Genomic DNA, 20,588 nt, shown 5'->3' on the forward strand with positions numbered 1-20,588 from the left:
TATTTATTGAAACATGAACAATAAATATTTGAAACTTTTTTTTACTTTTCATGGAATTCTTGAAAACAATCTGGATGTAGAAAAACATTGCACTTTTTGCATGAATAAATTGTTTGTGATTGACAATTGCGACATCTTCTTCTTTCATTTTTTCGAATAATGAGATGACCAATATCGTCCTTTCTTATAGCTGTAGGTAGAGCATTTTTCGAAGGCCGACCCAAATTTGTGTTGGTAATGGATACTGCAGACTCATTGATAGTTTCTTCATTTTTATTTTTAGATGATGATTTTAACAAACTCAAAACAAGTTTTGATCTGTAGTCAAATTGTGAACTTTTTTCACCATTTACCAAATTATAAAACTTCCATGAATTGACCACTGCACTGTCTACTGCGTTGCTAAAAAGTGGCCACCACCATTTTTTCCCTTTGACTCTAATCCTGTAATTTGCTATACCATTATCATGCAGATCAACGCCACCCATGTTTTTATTGTAATCCTGAATCACGTTAGGTTGCTGGACATTGACAGTTTTTTTTTCTTTTCTATTATAACGTTTTGCGATTACTAATGGATTAATTGCACCAACGTTAGTCAAGACCGTCACAACTGAATTGTCATTCCATCGAACTGCGCAAATTTCATTTTTTTTTTCAAAAGCAAAGTCAAATGTTCCTTTACATTCTTTTCCCAACAGTTTGACAGATTTTAATTTACAATTACCAATGCGATTTTCTCTCACAGTGCCTGTCGCAAAGAATCCTTTTTCTCTTAGCATAGCCATTAGAGAATAACTAGTAAAAAAGTTATCGAAAAATACTTTATGCAAGTTTGGATTTTCAACAGACTCCAAAAGATTGAATACAACTTCTGAGCCTAATGGCAAACCTTCTATTCGTTTGGTACTAGAACCACCATAAGGTGAAAACTGAAATAAGTAACCATTTTCAGAAGTTAAACACCATAACTTGAAGCCAAAACGAACTGGTTTTCCTCTAATAAACATTTTACATGAATGCCGACCAAAGTATGGTACCATTTCTTCGTCTATTGACAAATTATGAGCAAAAATACCAAACTGAACAAACTTTTGATTCAATAAATCGAAAAAAAGGACGCAACTTTGAAAATTTATCTAAGGGGTTGAGATTATGATTATCAGCTAAATGCAAATTTTTTTTTTATGGAACGAAATTTATTTCTTGACATTGTATTTCTTACTAAAGTTACTTCTTTATCTTCATCTTTACTCCAGTAGCAGTCCATTTGGGGTAAAGTATGGTATCCTGTTAGTATCATAATCCCTAGGAATTTTAAAAGTTCAGACTTTTCAATAAAAAAAATCGTGTCTATTTTGATCTTTCGCGTATTTCATACTGAAATCAATAATTAATTGCAAGACTGTGTCGTCGAAAAAATAAAGAAAAACATTTGAGTGGATCAATTCCTTCATAAGTCTCAATTAGGTTTTTTATATTTTCTTTTTCGGCGTTTTCGGGAAATGATGAATACACGGGATTTGCTTTAGATTTCCATATTGGCGTATAATTTTGTTTTATATTACCAATTTTTTTTTTTTTACTAGGATTTTCTGGCGGTTGTGAGTCTACATTTGGAGTTCCAGCCATTTCAAAATTATGATTTAAAATTTCAAATGTACCACATATGTCACTACTGAGTACATTTGTATCATCATTTATTACAATTGCATTATCGTCTACATTTTCCTCATCAGTGAGACAATCAACATCTGGGGGAATTATAATAATATCAGTGGGTTCATCATCACTCACGTCTACATTATCTAAAAACTCCAGTATCTCTTCCGATGTTTTTAACCTTTTGAACTCACTCATTTCTATAATAATAAATACTAAAATGTAAATAAACGTACCTACCAATGAATAATTAAAAAAAATAAAACTTACTTAGGCAGACTTACAGCGATTGACCAAACCAATTATTGTAGAAACAAAACAGATATAGAAAATAGAATTACAAAAATAAGTTGCAATGACCAAACAGATTTACGAACAAACGCGATAACGTCGTCAACTAAATCGTGTCTATAATCTCAATTACTCGGTATTGGATATTCGTATATTTATAAATTATTATAATAATAGCTGTTGTCAGAAACATCAATGTACGCGGGAACACCGTGTTCTCGCGTCCGCCAAGGTCACAAAACGACCGGTACTGGAATTTATATGCTACAAACCGCCAACGTTGCGTGTACGCAACATAAACTTTGAACTTCAAATTTTAGTATGAGAAATGAGCGAAAGTTAATACAAATGATCTAAACACATCGAATACCTTTTGAAAATAACGATTTTTACACAGTTTGAACTTTTAAAACACAAATTTATATATTTTTCAATTTCTCAAAAATGTATAATATTATACATCAAAAATGTCTTAATTCTGTCGTTTATAATATCAATCATATACATGAGAAACCGGTATTCATATTTTTTATTTATCTGTCGGTGTATTTTTAATCAAATAGTATCACAGTTGAATTAAAAAAAAATTGTAATCCAGCATAAAAAATTTTTTTTAATTAATGTTGCGTACACGCAACTTTGGCCGTTAATGGGTTAATACTGTAACTTATATTGATTGTAAACTGTTGTAATCGTTGTAAAATTTTAAACTTGTAATTAATTATAAAACTATAACTATAAGGAATTAATTTCTGTTTTGCAAACATAAATTAATTTTTTAGGTGGGGAGGTGTCGCTTCCCGCGTAGTCACATAATAAAATACATCACAAGGAGGTTCCCATGATCATCAAAAACCACAACTATGGATAAGTTAGATTATTGTGTTCACGTGGTTATTACACTGGAAATTACAATAAGGAATTAGAATATCGAAATCACAAGCGTGGACAAGTGAAAGTGTTCACATAAACGTTTTTATGGGAAATTGAAATAAAATAGTTAATCGAAATATCCTGGGTATCTGCGTCAATAATTATGTCACGGTCCGGAGATAGCGCGCTCACACTCACAATCAATAAGAAATTATCTTATTTTACTATCGTTTTCATATACACACACACACACACTTGGGATTTACACACACACTTGCATATATCAGATATAAAAGGGACCTGAAAATAAGGGCAAATCAGAAAAGTTTTGGCTATGCTGCACCGAGCACCTTCACGTCAATGTATGTCATGGTCCGGACTTAGAAATATTTCAAACTATTTTTATAAGTTATAATTGTTAGGACTAAAGGTGCGTATCCATTACGCGCGGCAAACTCTCGAACATTGGCTCGCGCGGCAAACCGTTTATTTGCCGCGCGAGCCATTTGATGTATCAACTTTATTTTAAAGCGCGGCAAGTTATCCAGCTCACTCAACTCCTGCTACAGAGTGCAATCCTAACGTTCAGTCTTCGCGTACAAGTGTGCAACCATGGACTTTTCACGTGCACGAGCAGCTGCTGCTTTCATCATAATACACCACATTATTAAAAAAAAAACCTAAACGAAAAGCGCAATGGTGGATGAAGAAATTGTACGTTAATCGAATACAGTGTGGTGTTAAACTTTTAGAAGATATGAGATATGAAGCCGTTGAAGATACAATAAAAAATTTTACAAGAATGACAACTATAGAAACTGAAGCACTTAAAATCATTAATCGAGCCACAGGTGAAGAAAATGGACACACAATTTCGAGAAGCGATTTCAGTAACGGAATGATTAGGCATAACATTAAGATTTTTAGCAACTGGAGACTCATATACAAGCCTGCAATACCTTTTTCGAGTATCAAAACAATCCATTTCACGAATAGTTCCAGAAGTTTGTGATGCATTATGTAATGCTCTGAAAGATTGGGTTGAGGTAAGTAAATAATGGACACTTTTAATTTAACATATTACCATTTATTGCAATCGTTTAAAATTAAAATAAACTTTATAATAAAAAAAAAGAAATTATTCACTTTTAATCAGTTCTGAATCCATTCTAAATCTTCTTCAATAGAGGAGCTTGAAGATGGTTGTAAAGGAAATTGAACTTGTGGCTGAGGAGACAGAACTGGAGTCTGAGGAGACGGAACTTTAGTCTGAGGAGATAGTGTTGAGTTTTGAGTAGTATTGTAATAGTAAGCATGTCCAAGATTAGTAGGAGTATAAAATCCCAAATCAGCTTCATAAATCACACTTTGTTGATTGCATTTTTCACGTAAATTAATGTTCGTTGATCATATTTACGGAGTTCGTTAGCTATGTGCTGGCCATAAGTATAGTATGAGTCGGTTGACGATGATGTTTCATTTAGAATTTGAAACGCTTTTTCCAACATAGGAGACTCTTCTTCGGTATTTTTTTTTCTTTTTTTCTTTTTAACTGTAGGACTATAAGGAACTTTGTAAATATCTGTTGATTCTTCAACATGTCTCTGTACTGTCCGTAACTGATGGTGTGGGTTCTCCATCATTATTTTCAGATGTTATCACATTTTGAGTGGTTGATATCTATAAAATAACGAATAAAATTAATAAAAATAAATATTATGCTTATTTAATTTAATTGTTACAGGCACCAGACTCTGAAGAAGAATGGTTAGAGATAGCACACGATTTTGAAAGAAAATGGAATTTTCCTCATGTAATAGGTGCGTTAGATGGAAAGCATGTAATGTTACAAGCACCGGTTAACAGTGGTACAGAGTATTATAACTATAAACATTTTTTCAGTATAGTACTAATGGCTTTAGTAGAAGCTGACTATTGCTTTAGGTACGTAGATGTTGGTTGAAAGGTAGATATTCTGATGATGGTGTTTTCAAGAATACTAAATTATATAAAAAACTCGAAGAAAAATCTTTGAAAATACCCCCTCCATCAATACTTCAGGTCCCCTATGCTATCAAAATACCTTATGTAATTCTGGCTGACAAAGCTTTTTTACTTAATGAATACAGTATGAAACCATTTAAAGGAGAACCAGCCAGAGGTTCTCAAGAAAGAATCTTTAATTACAGGCTATCTCGAGGACGTCGAGTAGTCGAAAATGCTTTCGGAATTCTGAGCTCAGTATTTAGAGTACTACGGAAGCCTATGTTACTAGAACCTAAAACGGCTACTAAAATTGTTCTAACCACTATTCATTTGCATAATTATTTGAGGAAAAAACCAAATACGCGATCACTATACACGCTACCTGGATCTCTAGATAGTGAGATAGATGGGGAATTTAGACCAGGAACTTGGAGAAATGAACCTGCACCTATACATCACTACTGCCTATGCCTTGTATTCCACGAAAAGCTGGAAACTATGCGAAAAAAATACGTTCACATCTAGCACATCATTTTGTTACCAATGGTGAAATACCGTGGCAAAACAGATATTTAAATTGTTAACTTACATCTTCTGTTATAGAATCGGATGTTTCATTTGGTATGTCTTTATCTTTCATAAAATCACAGTCGTCAAAAGTAAACCACTTTGATACGTAAACTTGATGTGTACCTAAAATAAAATAATATTAATACAATTAATAATTCATAAAGTGTTAAATGTTAAGTTAATGTTAAAATTAAAAATTATCATATAATTACTACTATTATTAATTCTAAATATTATCAACAAGTAAAATTCAAAATAAAAACTTAGTATATTATACAGTATATTTTATTTGCCACATTATCCCTTTCACTACCTACGGTACATTGGTAGTCAATACAATAAAATTTCATATAAATATACAATAATTTCATATGTAACCATTCAGCAATTCGAAAATGTGTTGAGGTTTTAATTTATTAGCCATAATTAGAATGAAAAATCGGGAATTGAATATTAAATAAAATTGTATTAAATAATAAAATATTGTATACGATTCTGATTGTAAATAATACTCGTTACTTGACAACAAACACCATATGAATAAAAATGTTTATAAATTTATTTATAATAATATGTATTATTATAATTTATAAACATTTTTATGCATGTGTTTATGCATGTTAAAAAAAATATCTGCATTGATGATAATTGTAACTATGGAGATAAGATAAAAACGGTGGGGAAAGATAATTCTAAAAATTTAGGTTTTTTATTATCATTAATATTGCCGTTATCGTACTTGTATGTACACATGGGTAGTGAAAGGGTTTTAAATAATATAATAAATAATACTTTTTTATGTATTTCTGTGGTATCTTAAATAAATTATTTAAGTATTCTTTACAATACTGTGTGATATTTACCAGAACCAGTAATAAGACTTTTGGCTATTCTTGATTTCTCTCTTCTATAAAGGTACGGTTTCCCTTGCGCGATCGCGAACGCGAACCGCGATCCAAGATCGCGCGGCTGCTGATCCAATGTAAAATAAATAGCGTTGGTTTCCCCTGCGCGATCGCGGTCGGCGATCTAAATTCGATCGCGGCGCGAACGCGAATGACTGGTCTTCGAGCAGTCAAATCGCGTTCGTGCCGCGATCGACTTGTTGTTTTGATAATAATTATTAATAATAATGCAATCGTGCAATGTTGACAATGTTCTCATTTACGTTTGAACATTCGTTGACGTCGGTTATTCAAACATGAGTTCTGCAATGGTCAAGTTTAGTAAGGAGCAAGACGAGATATTGGTTGAATGTATAGCTAAACATCCCCCAATTTACAATCCCGAAAATAGGGATTATAAAGATTTGAATATACGAGATGCAATTTGGAAGGATATAAGTGGCAATGTTGGGCGAAGTGGTAAGCAAAATATTATAAATATTGTTTGTAAAAAGTATTATATTTATAGGAATAATAATATATTAATGGTATAAATAATTTTTTTCAAATAATACATTGAGATTAAGTATTTATTTTGAATATCATTATTATAATATTACGAGTAGAATAAGATGAGTACTACAGATCGTTTAAGTTTAAAATGAACTATTATTTTCAAGTAAATACTTTGACACTGTCTATTAATGAATGATTATTATTTATTTTAGAAGTGATAAATGCACATGGACGTGTACTGTGTGCATCTTTACTTTAAGCTAAAAATAAATTATAATTTCTGGACGTTTATCTTTATCGTTTATATAATATCAAAACTATTTTTAATCTCTGTGATATATATTTTTTATTATGAATCATTTTTAGAAAAACCAAATAATTGTAATGTTAGAATTTTTGCGTGAGACCGTCACTTATATTACCATTACTAAATATTATACATATCAACTTATATTTAGCAGCAGTTAAAACTTATTATTTATTTAAAAAAAAACAAATTACAAGTATAATTTAAATATTGGTAGATGTTCTGGAAATTTGATGATTTTGCCACGAGACTGTTCCTTCTTGAATAAAAAATTGTTTAAATTTTTCCCTCACATCAAAACCATCTACACTCGCAAAGCCACCTCTACTGCATAAAGTGCCCATCGCAATAGTTTGTCCTTCGTCATATTCATAAAAAATCTTATTACCTTTTTCCAAAAACGCATCACTCAGCATATTGTGCAAACAACATGCGACAGTTACTAAATCGTCACATACTTCTACATCAATTCCTATTGCAGTATGAAATATTCTAAAAACTTGTGCTAATAAGCCAAATGCATTTTCCGTCACTCTATGACAACGACTCAACCTGTAATTAAAAATAGTTTTTGCTCTGTCTTGTCTAGCTGAAGATCTAGAATATGGTTTCATGATATACCTGTGAAGTCTGAATGCTTCATCGCCAACAATAACAAATGGTGTAGAATTATTAGTGCCTGGTAGTTTTTCGTCGTCTGGAAAATTAAAATTTCCAGAATAAATTTGCTGTCCCATTTTTGATTTTCCGAATATGCCACTATCTCCTTCTTTGCCATAGGATCCAACATCAACGACTAAAAATTTACAATTCGCATCTACCAGTGCTAATAAGACGAGGGAAAAATGTTCTTTATAATTGAAATATAATGAACCGCTATTTTTCGGGCACTTCATTCGAATATGTTTACCGTCGATTGCGCCAATACAATATGGAAAATTCCATCTTGTCCAAAACTCTTGAGCTTTATCTTCCATATTTAATTTACTCGGATTAGGTATACAAAGTGGTGACAGATGTTTCTTCATAGATTTTAAGGTATTTTGTATTATAATACTAATATAGCTGTGCGATATCCGGAAAGCAAAAGATAAAGAATGGTACGTTTCTCCAGAAGCTAAAAATCTGAAAAAAATAATATATATTATATGCATAATGCATGTCGTTATTATTTATAGTAAATAAATATATTTCATTTTTTATTTATTTATTTGAATCAAAATACACTAATAATACAATAGTTACTAATAACTAAATAACCGACAACAATTTGTATGTTAAATATTTTATTTGTTAGTTTACGAAATATAATATTTAATCTGCAGCTTACTAATTATTATACTGCAGTATGCAGATGCGTTTTATGTTTAAACTTAAAACAAATTTAAGTTTCATTTGTTAATTTGTTACAAGTACCTTATCATTTTTTTTATAAATTATTTTTTTTATTATTAAACAGTATTTTAACTCTTGTTTGAAATCGGTTATGAATATTGATTTGTATTAGATGAAGACTGCAAGAGAAGGTACAAAAACATTAAAGATGCCTATTTAAAAAATAAACGGGCAAGAAAAATGAATACTGGAGCAAGTGCCTCTTCAAAACCCTCAAAATGGCATTTAGCACCATTTTTAACTTTTTTGGATGCAGTACCATTAGAAAGAAAGTAAGTACCTTATTACATATGATAGAGTGATTGATTTCAAGTGCAACACTAATTATTTCGCAAACTACTGACTTTTTTCAAAATTTGTTTTTTTTTAATTTTGTATTAACTTCAATTAATTTTAATTTTTTTTTTGCATTTATATTTATTAGTTAACCACTATAACTTTTGATTTTAAAATGGAAACATGTATTATAAATTCCATAAATATATAGATACGAGTATAGCTTTTTTTATGAATTATAATATTCAAATTTAAATTTTTCGTTTATCCGTCATCGAGATACAGTTCCTCAAAGTTTTGTGGGGTTTTAATGTTTTGCGTCTTAGTCAGTAAAGACCATAAGTTATTGGTAATTTATGGCTAAATGCAAGAAATGGTATCATGATAAAGTGATTGGCCACTGTGTTGCTCGTAAAATCAATCACCCAGTTAAGATATGACTAGCGTACGGACATTGTAGTAGTAAAACAATAGTAAAATTGATTACAATATTGCACTAAAATTTTTTATGAATTTCTGACTAAAAATCATTTGCACATTTTCATGATATTTACGTATTTTTGTTAAAATTCAAACTTTAAATGCTTATAAAAATACATAAATAAAAAAACACACCATTGTGAAATCAATACATTCATACACTCAGAATCGAAAATTTGAAAAATAGTTAAAACTTTTGTGTAAATGACTAAGTTCAACTAAATTGAAAAAAATCCGAAAATTGCACTTAAGAGTTTTAGATTTTAATTCGTACTTAAATGGAACACATTTAAAACTTACTTAGCAATAAATTGGAACAGTAGAAGGAAAGGTGCAAATGCTACAACATCCTTGCCCTAGTAATGGCTATAATAGCAAATTATTAATATTTATTATTAATTTTAACAGCACTACTTCAAATATATATGATACTGATAATAATGAAGATTCTGGCTCAGACGAAGAGGAAATAAATATCACACAAGATGATATACTGCAGTCATCATCAGTAACGCAATGTCCTCAATCTCCATCGACTTCAAAATCACAAAAATCGACTCATAAAAGAAAAAATTTAAAAGTCACTGAATTATTAGAAAAACGATCAAAAGAAAGAACAGAGCTGATGACACAACTGATCACTAAAAAAAAAAATACGGATGAGTACGATGATGTTGATCATTTTTTCAAAAGTTTAGCTCTATCTGTCAAAATGTTGCCACACTTGATTTCACAGGCGAAATTGAAAATGTTGACAATTGTGACTGACTTGGAACTTCAAGCTGCAAATAATCATACGCATAACGTCCACATCATACCTAGCATTAGCAAAGTATCATCAGAGTCAAATACTTCTACTAGTCGTTCCCCATATTCTAACAACTTTATTCCATATAGCCCACCTTCACTAGATTCACCATCATATTCAAATTTTCAACAACAGTTTGGAACACCAAATCCAACTACATTTACATGGAACACCAATTCTCAATAAATTTAACAATATATTTTAAAATATTATCTTATAAGGTATTTTGATTTTTTTAAATTAATTGTTCATAAGTCAATGAAATATATGATAAGGTAACTATTATTTTTAACTACTATTTTTTTTTAATATTATTTTTTTTTTAACTATTACTATTATTTGTATCAATAGAAAACTGATTTATTTTTAACTTTGATACAAATTGTATATTAAAATAAAAAAACAGTATTCCACAAATAAATTTATAAATCTGAGTTCTTATTTCATTGTACTTTATCTGTACTTAATTGAAAAATTGTACTTACCTCAATGTAACCGCCAATTTTTCTTCTGGTGATATGGGTTTCCTTATAAAAAATGTCGGATTTAATGTTAAATCGTCTCTTATTAGATTCAAAATAAAATCGAACTGATTGCGGTTTAATCTAAAAAATTCCCTGAACTTAATTTCATTATTTTTTAGATTGCCGTTGATGAGTATTTCATGATAACCTTCGGTACTCCTCTTTTTAAATAATGGATCGTGTTGCTTTCTTTTTTCTTCCGACAAATACCAGTGCAAGATCTCATCATCTTCTTCTTCTTCTAGCAAAAGAATTTTTAAGATTTCTTTATCGACTGGATCCATTATAATAATTTTTAAAAACAAACAGTACTCGTGCGCCGTGAACTTACTGAACACTAGTGAACACTTCAAAATATCGAATAAGACTGACGGACGAAATATAAATATAAAATATAAATTATAAATCTTTCGATCGCAACGTAGAATCGTCTAGAGCAAACCGACATGACGCGATCGCGATCTTAATTCGTAGTTCGCGTTCGCGGTTCACGTTCGCTGTTCGCGATCGCGCAAGGGAAACCGTACCTTAAGACGCCAGAAGCGTTGTCATTTTCTTCTTCAGTTCGACAGCAGGTATGTTCATTACTGAACTTATTTCTTTCCACGCATCTTCCCTCACTGATTTATTGTGGTAAAGTGGAGATTTACTATTCCATAAAAAATCTTTAGCTCCATACAATTGTATTAAAACACGACACTTTTCATTATCCATGGTGGTGGCAAAATCGTCGTATTGCCGTGCGAGCAAATTTGAACCGACAATGACCGTCCCTACTGCTCGCGAGCAATTAACTGAAGCCCCTTTGCTGCGTGCGTTTTTACCGACACAATTTGGCTCGCCGCGCGGCGTGTTCGAGCGCGGCAACAAAAATGTTGGCTCGCGCGGCAACTAGGTATCCATTTTGCGCGGCTGCCGCGCGAGCCAATGTTCGAGAGTTTGCCGCGCGTAATGGATACGCACCTTTAGAACAGTGGCGGCACTAAGGGTGTGCGAGCTGTGCAGTCGCACAGGGCCCCGCGCCTTCTGGGGCCCCGCAGTTAACAAAATAGTCGAGCAAAAGTCTGTAGTTAATTCATTATCTACTAGGAAAATCGGGGCCCCGGAGTAAAATTTATAAGTATGAGACCCAACACCGTTTAATGTTTATATTGTCAAATATTTAAAATTAAATTTTACCATGAAGTAGTCGTAATCTTGGTCATGCTAGATAACGACTAAACGATTACGCCGATAGCGCGTAGTGAATTGTGGGGAAACGGTCAATTGCGTAGTTGTATAGGTACACAATTTATTTCGATAATCGAGATAATGATTATAAAATATAAACTATGGTCTATGATTTATGATAAAAATTATTTTGGTTATTTGGTGTGCTGGTGTGTACGACGACAGTCCACGACAAAAGAGCTCCTCCATAAGTTATAGTAAGTTATTTATCATGTTATTTTAAAATTATATGAAATTAAATGAATTTACCGAATTCCAGTACATAATTATTATAATAAAATATTAACCCTTCAATGCCAAGTGTTGCATTTTTGCAACATCATTTTCAATAGTGCGTGATAGGAACTGTTTACAATATAAATACATATAACAACATCTAGCGGATAAAATGTGAACTAATATATTGATTTATACCTTGTTTACTGTTTTTAATCAAATTGTTTTGTGATTATTCGAAATCCAAGTTCAAAATCTGATAACATGTGATATCACTGTTTTTTTCATTATTCACATACTAATTTATTGTATTTTTAATGAGAATTTGAATAATATTTTAATATATTTACAAACATAAAGGTATATACTTTCATTATAATTAATAACCTAACCATATTTATTAGTTTTTAATAATTTATGAACCGTTTTTTCATGTTGCAAATCGGCAACAACGGTCGCTGCAGGTAGTAAAGGTAGTAAGGATTATTTGTATTATGTATTTTTTTTTAGATGAATCGTATTCGCGATGAGGAAATAGAAAACATTTTCTTTAATTTAAATTGGAATGATAGTGAAGATGGTGCAGATTTATCTGATCTTGATGATATCCCGGACAGTAATGAATATTTTAACCATATACTAGGTAGTTACTATAAAGTATTATGATAGTTTAGATGTACAATATAGGATTTTGCTTATATAATATTTATTTTAATTTTTAAGACAATGTTGATGACAGTATTGATATTCAGAATTTACCATTAGAAATTATTGAAGAGGATGGTCAGGTTATACCAATCCCTTCCACATCAATTGAATCAACCCATTGAACTTACATATAATGCAACCATTACTTCAACAAATCTGCGTCCTAATAAGATTAATAAGACTCCAACCATAATCACCCCCCAATCAACAAACATTAGTCCTCCATTTGGAACTGTATCAGAAAATATTTCTTCCATTCAAACTAATAATGTAGTATATGAGACTGAGCAAATAAATATTATATAATATTATATAATAGGGTCAAAGAAGAACATAATTTACCTGTGCAGTTTGAGCTAGCTGACTGGAGAAAAAATATAGCATACTCATTAACAAAATCAGGAGATTTCAAGAATCAAAGAGGACGTCGTTCTATAGAAACTAGAAGAGCTTCGACAAGGGCTTTGGCTATGCACCCAACTCGGGCAGTTAGAACTGATGGTGTTGGACATTCTCAAATAAGGGCTGATAAACGAGGAAGATGTAAATTCCCAAAATGTAATGGATACACCTGGATACAGTGTAACAAATGTAATATTCTTTTATGCAACTCAAAGACTAAAACATGTTTTAATAGATATCATGATGAATAATCTGTGATAAAAATGTTATTTAATTTTGTTGTATTATTATTATTTTAGTTATTCTGTTATTGTTTTATAATTCACAAGTATTTCAAAAGTGATGAATTTATTTTAAAAGTTGAAGTTTTTATGTTAATTTTATTATTATTATATATTATTTAATATTTTAAAAGTTTAATTTATTGTTATTATAATACAATTAAAATAATTATTATTTTTTACAATTAACATAATAATTTATGAAATACAAATATATATGGTTGCTATTGATTATGACAAAAGTGAATTATTCATGTGAAAAAAAATGTAGGTGTTATAAAATTTATTGATATCATGTTTGCCCACTGTTGCAAAAATGCAACATACTTAAAAACTCAATTTTGAGTTTTAAGATAGAGTTTGTGATTTTTTTCATTATTTTTCCTGAATTGCTGGTATGTTAATTAGTTTAAAAAGATTTATTTAACAAAAAAATGTAGAAAAATAAATATTTCATTTAGTATTAATTGCTTATATTTTGTAAGTGTATTAATTTATAATAAATAATAATTGATTATTATCAAAATTTAAAATATAAAATTATGAGAAATGTTAGTAGTATCATCAATTGGGAGTAGAACCACCTGCAAATAGGATAAAACGTGCACCTCTTGCTGTCATTTTTATTTTATTCTATACTTATTCAGAAATACATGAAATTAAATAATTTTGTATCAATTTTTATATTCCTAAAAATATGTTATAGATTCTGAATGAAAGGGGAGAAGCTATTAGTTTTACCTGTAAATGTATATTAATAATATTAATACCTAAAAAATACAATTTATACAATTCATAATGTCAATAAGCCATGTGACTCATGGGTTTTTTTTTATTAAATATAATAAACTCCACCATCTGTATTTTATTAATAAATAATAACACAGAAATAAATAAGGAAATTAAGGTCTTATAAGTATGTAATATATTGACAGCAGCGTTCGAGATTTCGATTACCCGGCTAGTATCTAATGTAGTAGGAAAGACTGGGTGTGGTAGGACGGGATGTTTTTCAATTTTCATAATGATCGGATACTCCATAAAAATTGTATACACATTTAAAGTTAAAAATTGATATAAGGACAGTCGATTTTGGTATACGAATTTATATTAATTTATTAAAACGTGTGTACAAAAACTCTTGACGGACGAATTTTGAAATTTTTTTTGTATCGTTAGGTAAGTATATGAGTAAAGTCATTACATTTTCAGAACTTTTTATCAAATATTAAAAATTTTATTATATAAAATCTTTCATAAAAATTGGTTATTTCAAAGTTTTTTGGGACAAATGTGCTCAAATTATTTTGAAAATGTCCAACACTAAGAATAATTTATTTATATAATATAATATAGGATACAATTTTCAAGTTTCTTTTTTCTTTTAATTTCCCAATACTTTTAGAATTATGAATTAATAAGTAATAACTAAAATTTGAAAAGTGAAAATCTTTTTATGGTGGATTTTTCCAAATTTCTGGAAAGAGTATTGAGATTTTCAAAAATTGACCTCTTTAAAATACCATCTCAGTCCAATTTTGAATCTTTAGCAGCTGGACGAAATTATTGGACCATGATTTCTATACGAAAAAGTGTTTACGGAAAAAAAATTAACATTATTGTAAAACTATAAGATCCTTCGCTTCATTCAGAATTTAAAATATTTGTATAATGAATTCGTAATTCTTGAGAACACGTAGTCATAGACATATCAAATAATTCTTAAACCAAACATTTTTCATTGATAAGACAAATAAAGAAAATGCTTATTTTTATTTGTATTTTAATGTGATAACGCTTTTGTACGTGCTATATTTTGTAATGGCTTTCCGTGATCGCGATATAGGTAGAAAATACGATTCTGGAAGTGCCAAAAGGAAAAAAGCTGAAAAAAGAAAAGAACTTGAAGGGCAACTTCGCAACTTATTAACAAAGTTTTTAAAATCTGAAACTGGTAAGAATGTTAGTAATACTGAGACTCCAAAAAAAATTGTTACTTGTGGTACATTAGGATTATATAGTGCAAGTTTAGAAAGTCCCGAAGCACCAAATCATCCTACTCTTGCGGACCCATCTTCATCAATTCCTAAGTACGTGTCTGTCACTTCACAACTTCAGCTAGAAACGATACCGGTACCGGTACCGGGATCACCGCTTTCGAGAGATGTGTCTTCAACACCATCATGTTCAGACCCAGAAATAGAAGAAACTTTTAAATCCGAGTCTGAAGAAAATGATGAAACAAAAGACATTTTAAGTGACTCCTACTTATGGCCAAATCATTTAACCCAATCAGAGCGCACTAGAATTATTGAAAAGGGTCCTGCATTCGCTACAGACAAAGTGTTTCCAAAAAATGAAAGTGGACGTCATTTTAGTAGCATTTACTACACTAGACATTTATCAAATGGTGAGCAACAAAAAAGAAGATGGTTGATTTACTCTGAATCAAATGATTCATTGCTTTGCGTGTCGTCTATTTTATGATGACTCTAAGAGAGCCTTAAGTTCCAAGAAAGGTACAAATGATTGGCAACACTTAAGCGTAATTTTAAAAAGTCATGAAAATAACAAAGCGCACAGAGAGTGTATGGTCAAATGGTTTGATCTAGAAAGACGTTTGAAAATGCAAAACACCATAGATCAAGAGACTGAAGCTCAAATTAGATCTGAAGCTCAACGCTGGAAGAGTATCATGGAAAGGCTTTTAGCAATTATACAGTTTTTGTCTTCTCACAATTTAGCATTTAGAGGTCATAAAGAAACAATAACTACAGACAGTTCAGATAGAAGTGGTAATTTTCTAGATCTTGTAAAACTAATTGCTAAATTTGACCCTATTTTAAGAGAACATTTAAATCATGCCACCAACAAAACAATAGCCAGAAATCATTACTTAAGCAAAGAAATTCAAAATGAGTTTATATCCCTAATGGCAAATCATGTTGTAAAAAAAATTAGAGAAAAAATAATAAAAAACAAATACTATGCAATCATTTTGGACTGTACGCGAGACATTGCAAGAGTTGAACAACTTTCTGTGATTTTGAGAACTACTTATATGGAAACTGCTACAATTGAAGAGCATTTTATCGGGTTTGTTGCTGTTGAAACAACTACTGCCGAAGATTTAACCGACTACTTGTTAAAAGAACTTGAAAATCTTGGCTTAACTCTAGCTGACTGCAGAACTGCAGAGAGCAGAGTTACGACAATGGATCGAATATTTGAGGAGTCCACAACGGTGTCCAACGAAAAATTTTGAACTTAAATCCTTTGGCTTTTTTTGTACCTTGTGGTAGCCACAGTTGGAACTTGATTTTAGGTGATGCAGCGTCATCTAGCGTTCAAGCTCAGACATTTTTTGGTACCTTACAAAGATTGTACACGATTTTTTCATGCTCCTGTCATAGATGGGGCATACCTAAAGAACATGTAGACATATCAGTGAAGCCTCTGTCAGAAACTAGATGGGAGTGTCGAGTGGAATCTGTAAAAGCAGTTAGGTTCCAGTTGAGTAAGGTTTGCGACGCTCTGTTGAGTTTACGTGAAAAGAGTACAGACTGTTCACTTATAAGCGAATGCCATTCATTAGAAAATAAAATTTCGACATTTGAGTTTGTTGTTTCATTAGTCATTTGGTACGACATCTTGGTGAAAATTCACGTTATTAGTAAAATGTGGCAAAGTCCAAATATGAACCTGGATGTAGCAATAAATCATTTAAAGATATTTTTAAAATGGTTAGATGAATATAGAGAGCAGGGTTTTGAGTCGGCACTAGTGACAGGTAGAGAAATAGCTGGAGAAATAGGACTCAGTGAAATAACTTTTAAGTCTACAAGGCAAAGACAGAAGAGAAGACTGTTTGACTATGAAGCTTCGGATGAGACACCAGATTTATCACCAATGAATAGATTTAAAATAAGCTATTTTTATGTGGTAGTGGATACAATCCGTACAAGTTGCGAGCCAAGGTTTGAAGCTCTGAAATGCCATGAAAATAATTTTGGTTTTTTGTATAAGACAATGAATCTTTCCACAATGTCTGATGAAGAGCTGTTAAACAACTGCAAAGATTTACAAGTTACACTATCAATAGGAAATGAACATGACATAGATGGATTAGATTTGTTTGAAGAGCTAAAAATATTTTCAAGTGTCATGATTGAAGTAGAATCTCAGCAGAAAAAAAAGGAAAAACTGAACAAAATGGAATAGTACGGGCGTTAAAGTATATTGTGGACAATAATTTGAGTGAAATTTATCCAAATATAAGTATTGCGCTTAGAATTGTTGCTACAATACCCGTGACAGTCGCGGCGGCCGAAAGAAGTTTCTCCAAATTAAAGTTAATAAAAACCTATTTGAGGAACACAATGACTCAAGATAGACTCTCGGCGCTCGCAATTCTATCAATTGAAAATGAACTCTCATCTAGTTTAGACTTCGAGCATCTGATTGAAGATTTCAGTCAGAAAAAAAGCAGAAGAGTTTGTTTTTGAAAGGATATGTAACCATAACTGTAATGTAAATATTTATACTGTACCTTGTACATAATATTAATTATATTTTATTCTTAATCTATTTAACTTTTTGTCTTATATTGATTGTTAAGACATTCCAACTCGTATTTTTTTAAATTAATTAATTATATACACGATAAACAAACCACTCTTTGAATAAAAAAAAAACTGTGATATATTATAGGTTTTATATGAAATCTATAGTCGTAAGACAGCGGTAATGATGAAACTCTTCTCTAAAAAGCATTAAAAATACATAATATTGCACCTAATTAAAAAATGAATACCCCCATAAAGGTAATAGGGGCCTCACAAATCATGTGCCGCACAGGGCCTCGCGGTGGCTAGAGCCGCCACTGCTTTAGAATAATTTCTATAATCCAAATTATTTAGATTTAGAATATTTAAAAATTGTAGTTAGAATAATTTTATAAGTTTAATAAATTTAATTATTATAAAGTCTTAATTATTCTTCACTACACCTACATCCAAGCATTGACTAAGACATTAGCTCTGAAATCACGGATCAAACGGTTGGCACATTACACTGAAAAAGAAAATTCAACGTTTTTACCGATTAATGAGGGAATCGTAAGCGGGACTATTGCTATTGGAATCGGTCATTCACAATTGGCTGAATTATCAGCCACAATTGATATACTGTATATGTCACCAACAAGTTATTTTAAAGTGCAGACTATTCTAAGTAAAAAAATACATGACGTTGCCATGTACAAAATGTTAATTGCTGGTGAAAAAGAAAAAAAAAATAGCATTGGAAAGTGGTAGTATAGACATAGATGGTATACCTATGTGCACAGTGATTGCAGATGGACAGTAGAGCAAACGTAGCTATAAGACAAAGTATGATGCTTTGTCAGGAGTGGTAAAATTTAAATGTAATTAATACATACTATTACTATATTGTATCATATTATACATATTATAAATGTAATACCTACAGGCGACAATTATTGAATACCGTTCTAAAATAATATTATTTATTGGTATCAGAAATAGATACTGCGTTATTTGCGAACGAGCTCAAATAAATAATGAAACCGCTTTAGAACATGTTTCTTTTATGAACTGGACAAAAGGACCTACTAGTATAGAAGCGGACGTAATAGCCGATGGATTTAAAATAAGTGTGAAAATGCATGGCTTGAAATTTAACCAATTAATCGGTAAAAATATCTGTAAAAAATAAAATGTGTTTATGTATTTTTAAGATTTTTTTTTTAATAATTAAATATTATTCAATATAATAAAATATAAAATGTTTGTCAACAATTTAATTCACATACCGTAATACTAAAATAGTAAAACAAGTTATTTTAATAGTTATATTATGACATGTTAAAATATATTATAGGAAACGGTGACAGTAGTGTTATGAAACGTTCGAAAGAAATAATGCCATATGGATATTCATGTGTTGTTCAAAAAATAGAATGTCGTAACCGGTTCCACGTCAAAATATCCCGGTAAAAATATCCCACGTAACTATTAATTAAAAATGTAAACCTTTTTATACAAGTTACATTGATATTAATACATTTACTGAATACAAAAATCAAGACATTTTTAAAAATATATTAAAATGATATGTTTTTCGTCAAAAATTATTACACTTATTATGATAATATAAAATATAAATTACATAAAGATATTAATACATTTACGGAATACAAAAAATGAATTAAAAAATTTATACTAAAATATGTGCTATTGATTTTAAATATTTATTGTTATTGGTTTCGTCATATCCTTTTACAACAGCAATTAACCGCTCGTCCAAATGTTTATACTTTCGCCTTTTTTTTTGTTGAGGTGCACCAGCTGTTTGCTGCTCCATTTTGGCCTTCTGCAGACCTTGTTCTCGTTTTAACATATTTATGAACTTCCACACTGTTACATGGTTAGCTGCAAGTGCAGAATTAAACGCTCTGTGCCATCCTTCTACTGCATTATTTGTCCTGGGAGAGTCTTCCGTTACAGAATCAAACATATTCCATATTTTAATTGGAAAAGTAGACGCTCTTCGCCTACCACCACGTGTTGGTCTCCCAATCCACGTGTCCTCAAAATAATCAACAAATGTTCGTAATTCTTCTTCATTGTCTACGTAGTAGTTGGAATTAATTAGTTCTTCAAATGCAGAAATAACATTATCAACAGGTACAAAAGCAAGAGCCGATAATTTTTTTAATTCGTGGGCAAATATTGCGTCTGTGGAATACCTGTTCTTTAATCCACACGATTGCAATTTTCGCCATAAGCACTGGGTAAAATGAAAAAAAACATCCATGTATTTTAACATCAGTATATAAATCTTTAAAAGATTTTATAAATGCTTGTTCGAAATCTATCACAATAGCTTTTGGTCGTAAATTTGATTTGAGTATATTAATTTGATTTAGTACTTCGGAATAACTATTTTCGTTTTTATTACACATTAATATATATATATAAGTGGATATACAGTGCAGTCAATGTTACCATGAATAGTATACAGCTGATAAAATATATTGGGTACAGATTTAAACGTTCCATCTGCGAACCATATTTCGGAGACATTCAGTATATTTAAATTTTCATTTGTTGTGAATATCAATATTCTGTTATTAATATCCCAATTTTCATTATTTTT

General features: G+C 30.7%; 4 protein-coding genes and 2 pseudogenes across 4 annotated transcripts; 4 read left to right on the forward strand and 2 right to left on the reverse strand.

Annotated features, from left to right (window-relative positions):
* Positions 1-41: 41 nt before the first annotated feature.
* Positions 42-1,303, reverse strand: LOC112691421 (piggyBac transposable element-derived protein 3-like). Its single transcript, XM_025565669.1, has 2 exons — positions 1,226-1,303; positions 42-1,139 (listed from the first exon to the last, which is right to left on the reverse strand). Exons 1-2 carry the CDS (start codon positions 1,301-1,303, stop codon positions 42-44), a joined length of 1,176 nt encoding a protein of 391 aa, XP_025421454.1.
* Positions 1,304-3,583: 2,280 nt separating this feature from the next.
* LOC112691422 lies at positions 3,584-5,337 on the forward strand (annotated as a pseudogene).
* Positions 5,338-6,537: 1,200 nt separating this feature from the next.
* On the forward strand, positions 6,538-10,234 carry LOC112691423. The gene is made up of 3 exons (XM_025565670.1): positions 6,538-6,746; positions 8,597-8,756; positions 9,649-10,234. The coding sequence occupies exons 1-3, from the start codon at positions 6,584-6,586 to the stop codon at positions 10,232-10,234; spliced, it is 909 nt and encodes a 302-aa protein (XP_025421455.1). The 5' UTR covers positions 6,538-6,583.
* Positions 10,235-15,999: 5,765 nt separating this feature from the next.
* LOC112691424 lies at positions 16,000-17,630 on the forward strand. The gene is made up of 2 exons (XM_025565671.1): positions 16,000-16,643; positions 16,718-17,630. The coding sequence occupies exons 1-2, from the start codon at positions 16,000-16,002 to the stop codon at positions 17,628-17,630; spliced, it is 1,557 nt and encodes a 518-aa protein (XP_025421456.1).
* Positions 17,631-17,788: 158 nt separating this feature from the next.
* LOC112691426 lies at positions 17,789-19,145 on the forward strand (annotated as a pseudogene).
* An 89-nt stretch (positions 19,146-19,234) lies between these two features.
* Positions 19,235-20,219, reverse strand: LOC112691427 (the record flags this gene model as incomplete). The annotated part of the gene is made up of 2 exons (XM_025565672.1): positions 19,235-19,249; positions 19,713-20,219. Coding segments are annotated over 2 exons (522 nt in total), but the record flags the coding sequence as incomplete, so codon positions are not given.
* Between the last annotated feature and the right edge of the window lie 369 nt (positions 20,220-20,588).

The sequence above is a fragment of the Sipha flava genome, unplaced genomic scaffold (assembly GCF_003268045.1).
Source record: "Sipha flava isolate LNK unplaced genomic scaffold, YSA_version1 612_pilon_pilon, whole genome shotgun sequence".
Lineage (NCBI taxonomy): Eukaryota > Metazoa > Arthropoda > Insecta > Hemiptera > Aphididae > Sipha > Sipha flava.

Coding starts and splice junctions, on each gene's coding strand:
- LOC112691421 (XM_025565669.1), bottom strand. CDS start 1,303: ATGATACTAACAGGATACCATACTTTACCCCAAATGGACTGCTACTGG. Junction 1,140..1,225: donor AAGATAAAGAAGTAACTTTA/GTAAGAAATACA, acceptor TCAACCCCTTAG/ATAAATTTTCAAAGTTGCGT.
- LOC112691423 (XM_025565670.1), top strand. CDS start 6,584: ATGAGTTCTGCAATGGTCAAGTTTAGTAAGGAGCAAGACGAGATATTG. Junction 6,747..8,596: donor TGGCAATGTTGGGCGAAGTG/GTAAGCAAAATA, acceptor GATTTGTATTAG/ATGAAGACTGCAAGAGAAGG. Junction 8,757..9,648: donor GCAGTACCATTAGAAAGAAA/GTAAGTACCTTA, acceptor TAATTTTAACAG/CACTACTTCAAATATATATG.
- LOC112691424 (XM_025565671.1), top strand. CDS start 16,000: ATGGTCAAATGGTTTGATCTAGAAAGACGTTTGAAAATGCAAAACACC. Junction 16,644..16,717: donor ATGGATCGAATATTTGAGGA/GTCCACAACGGT, acceptor TGGTAGCCACAG/TTGGAACTTGATTTTAGGTG.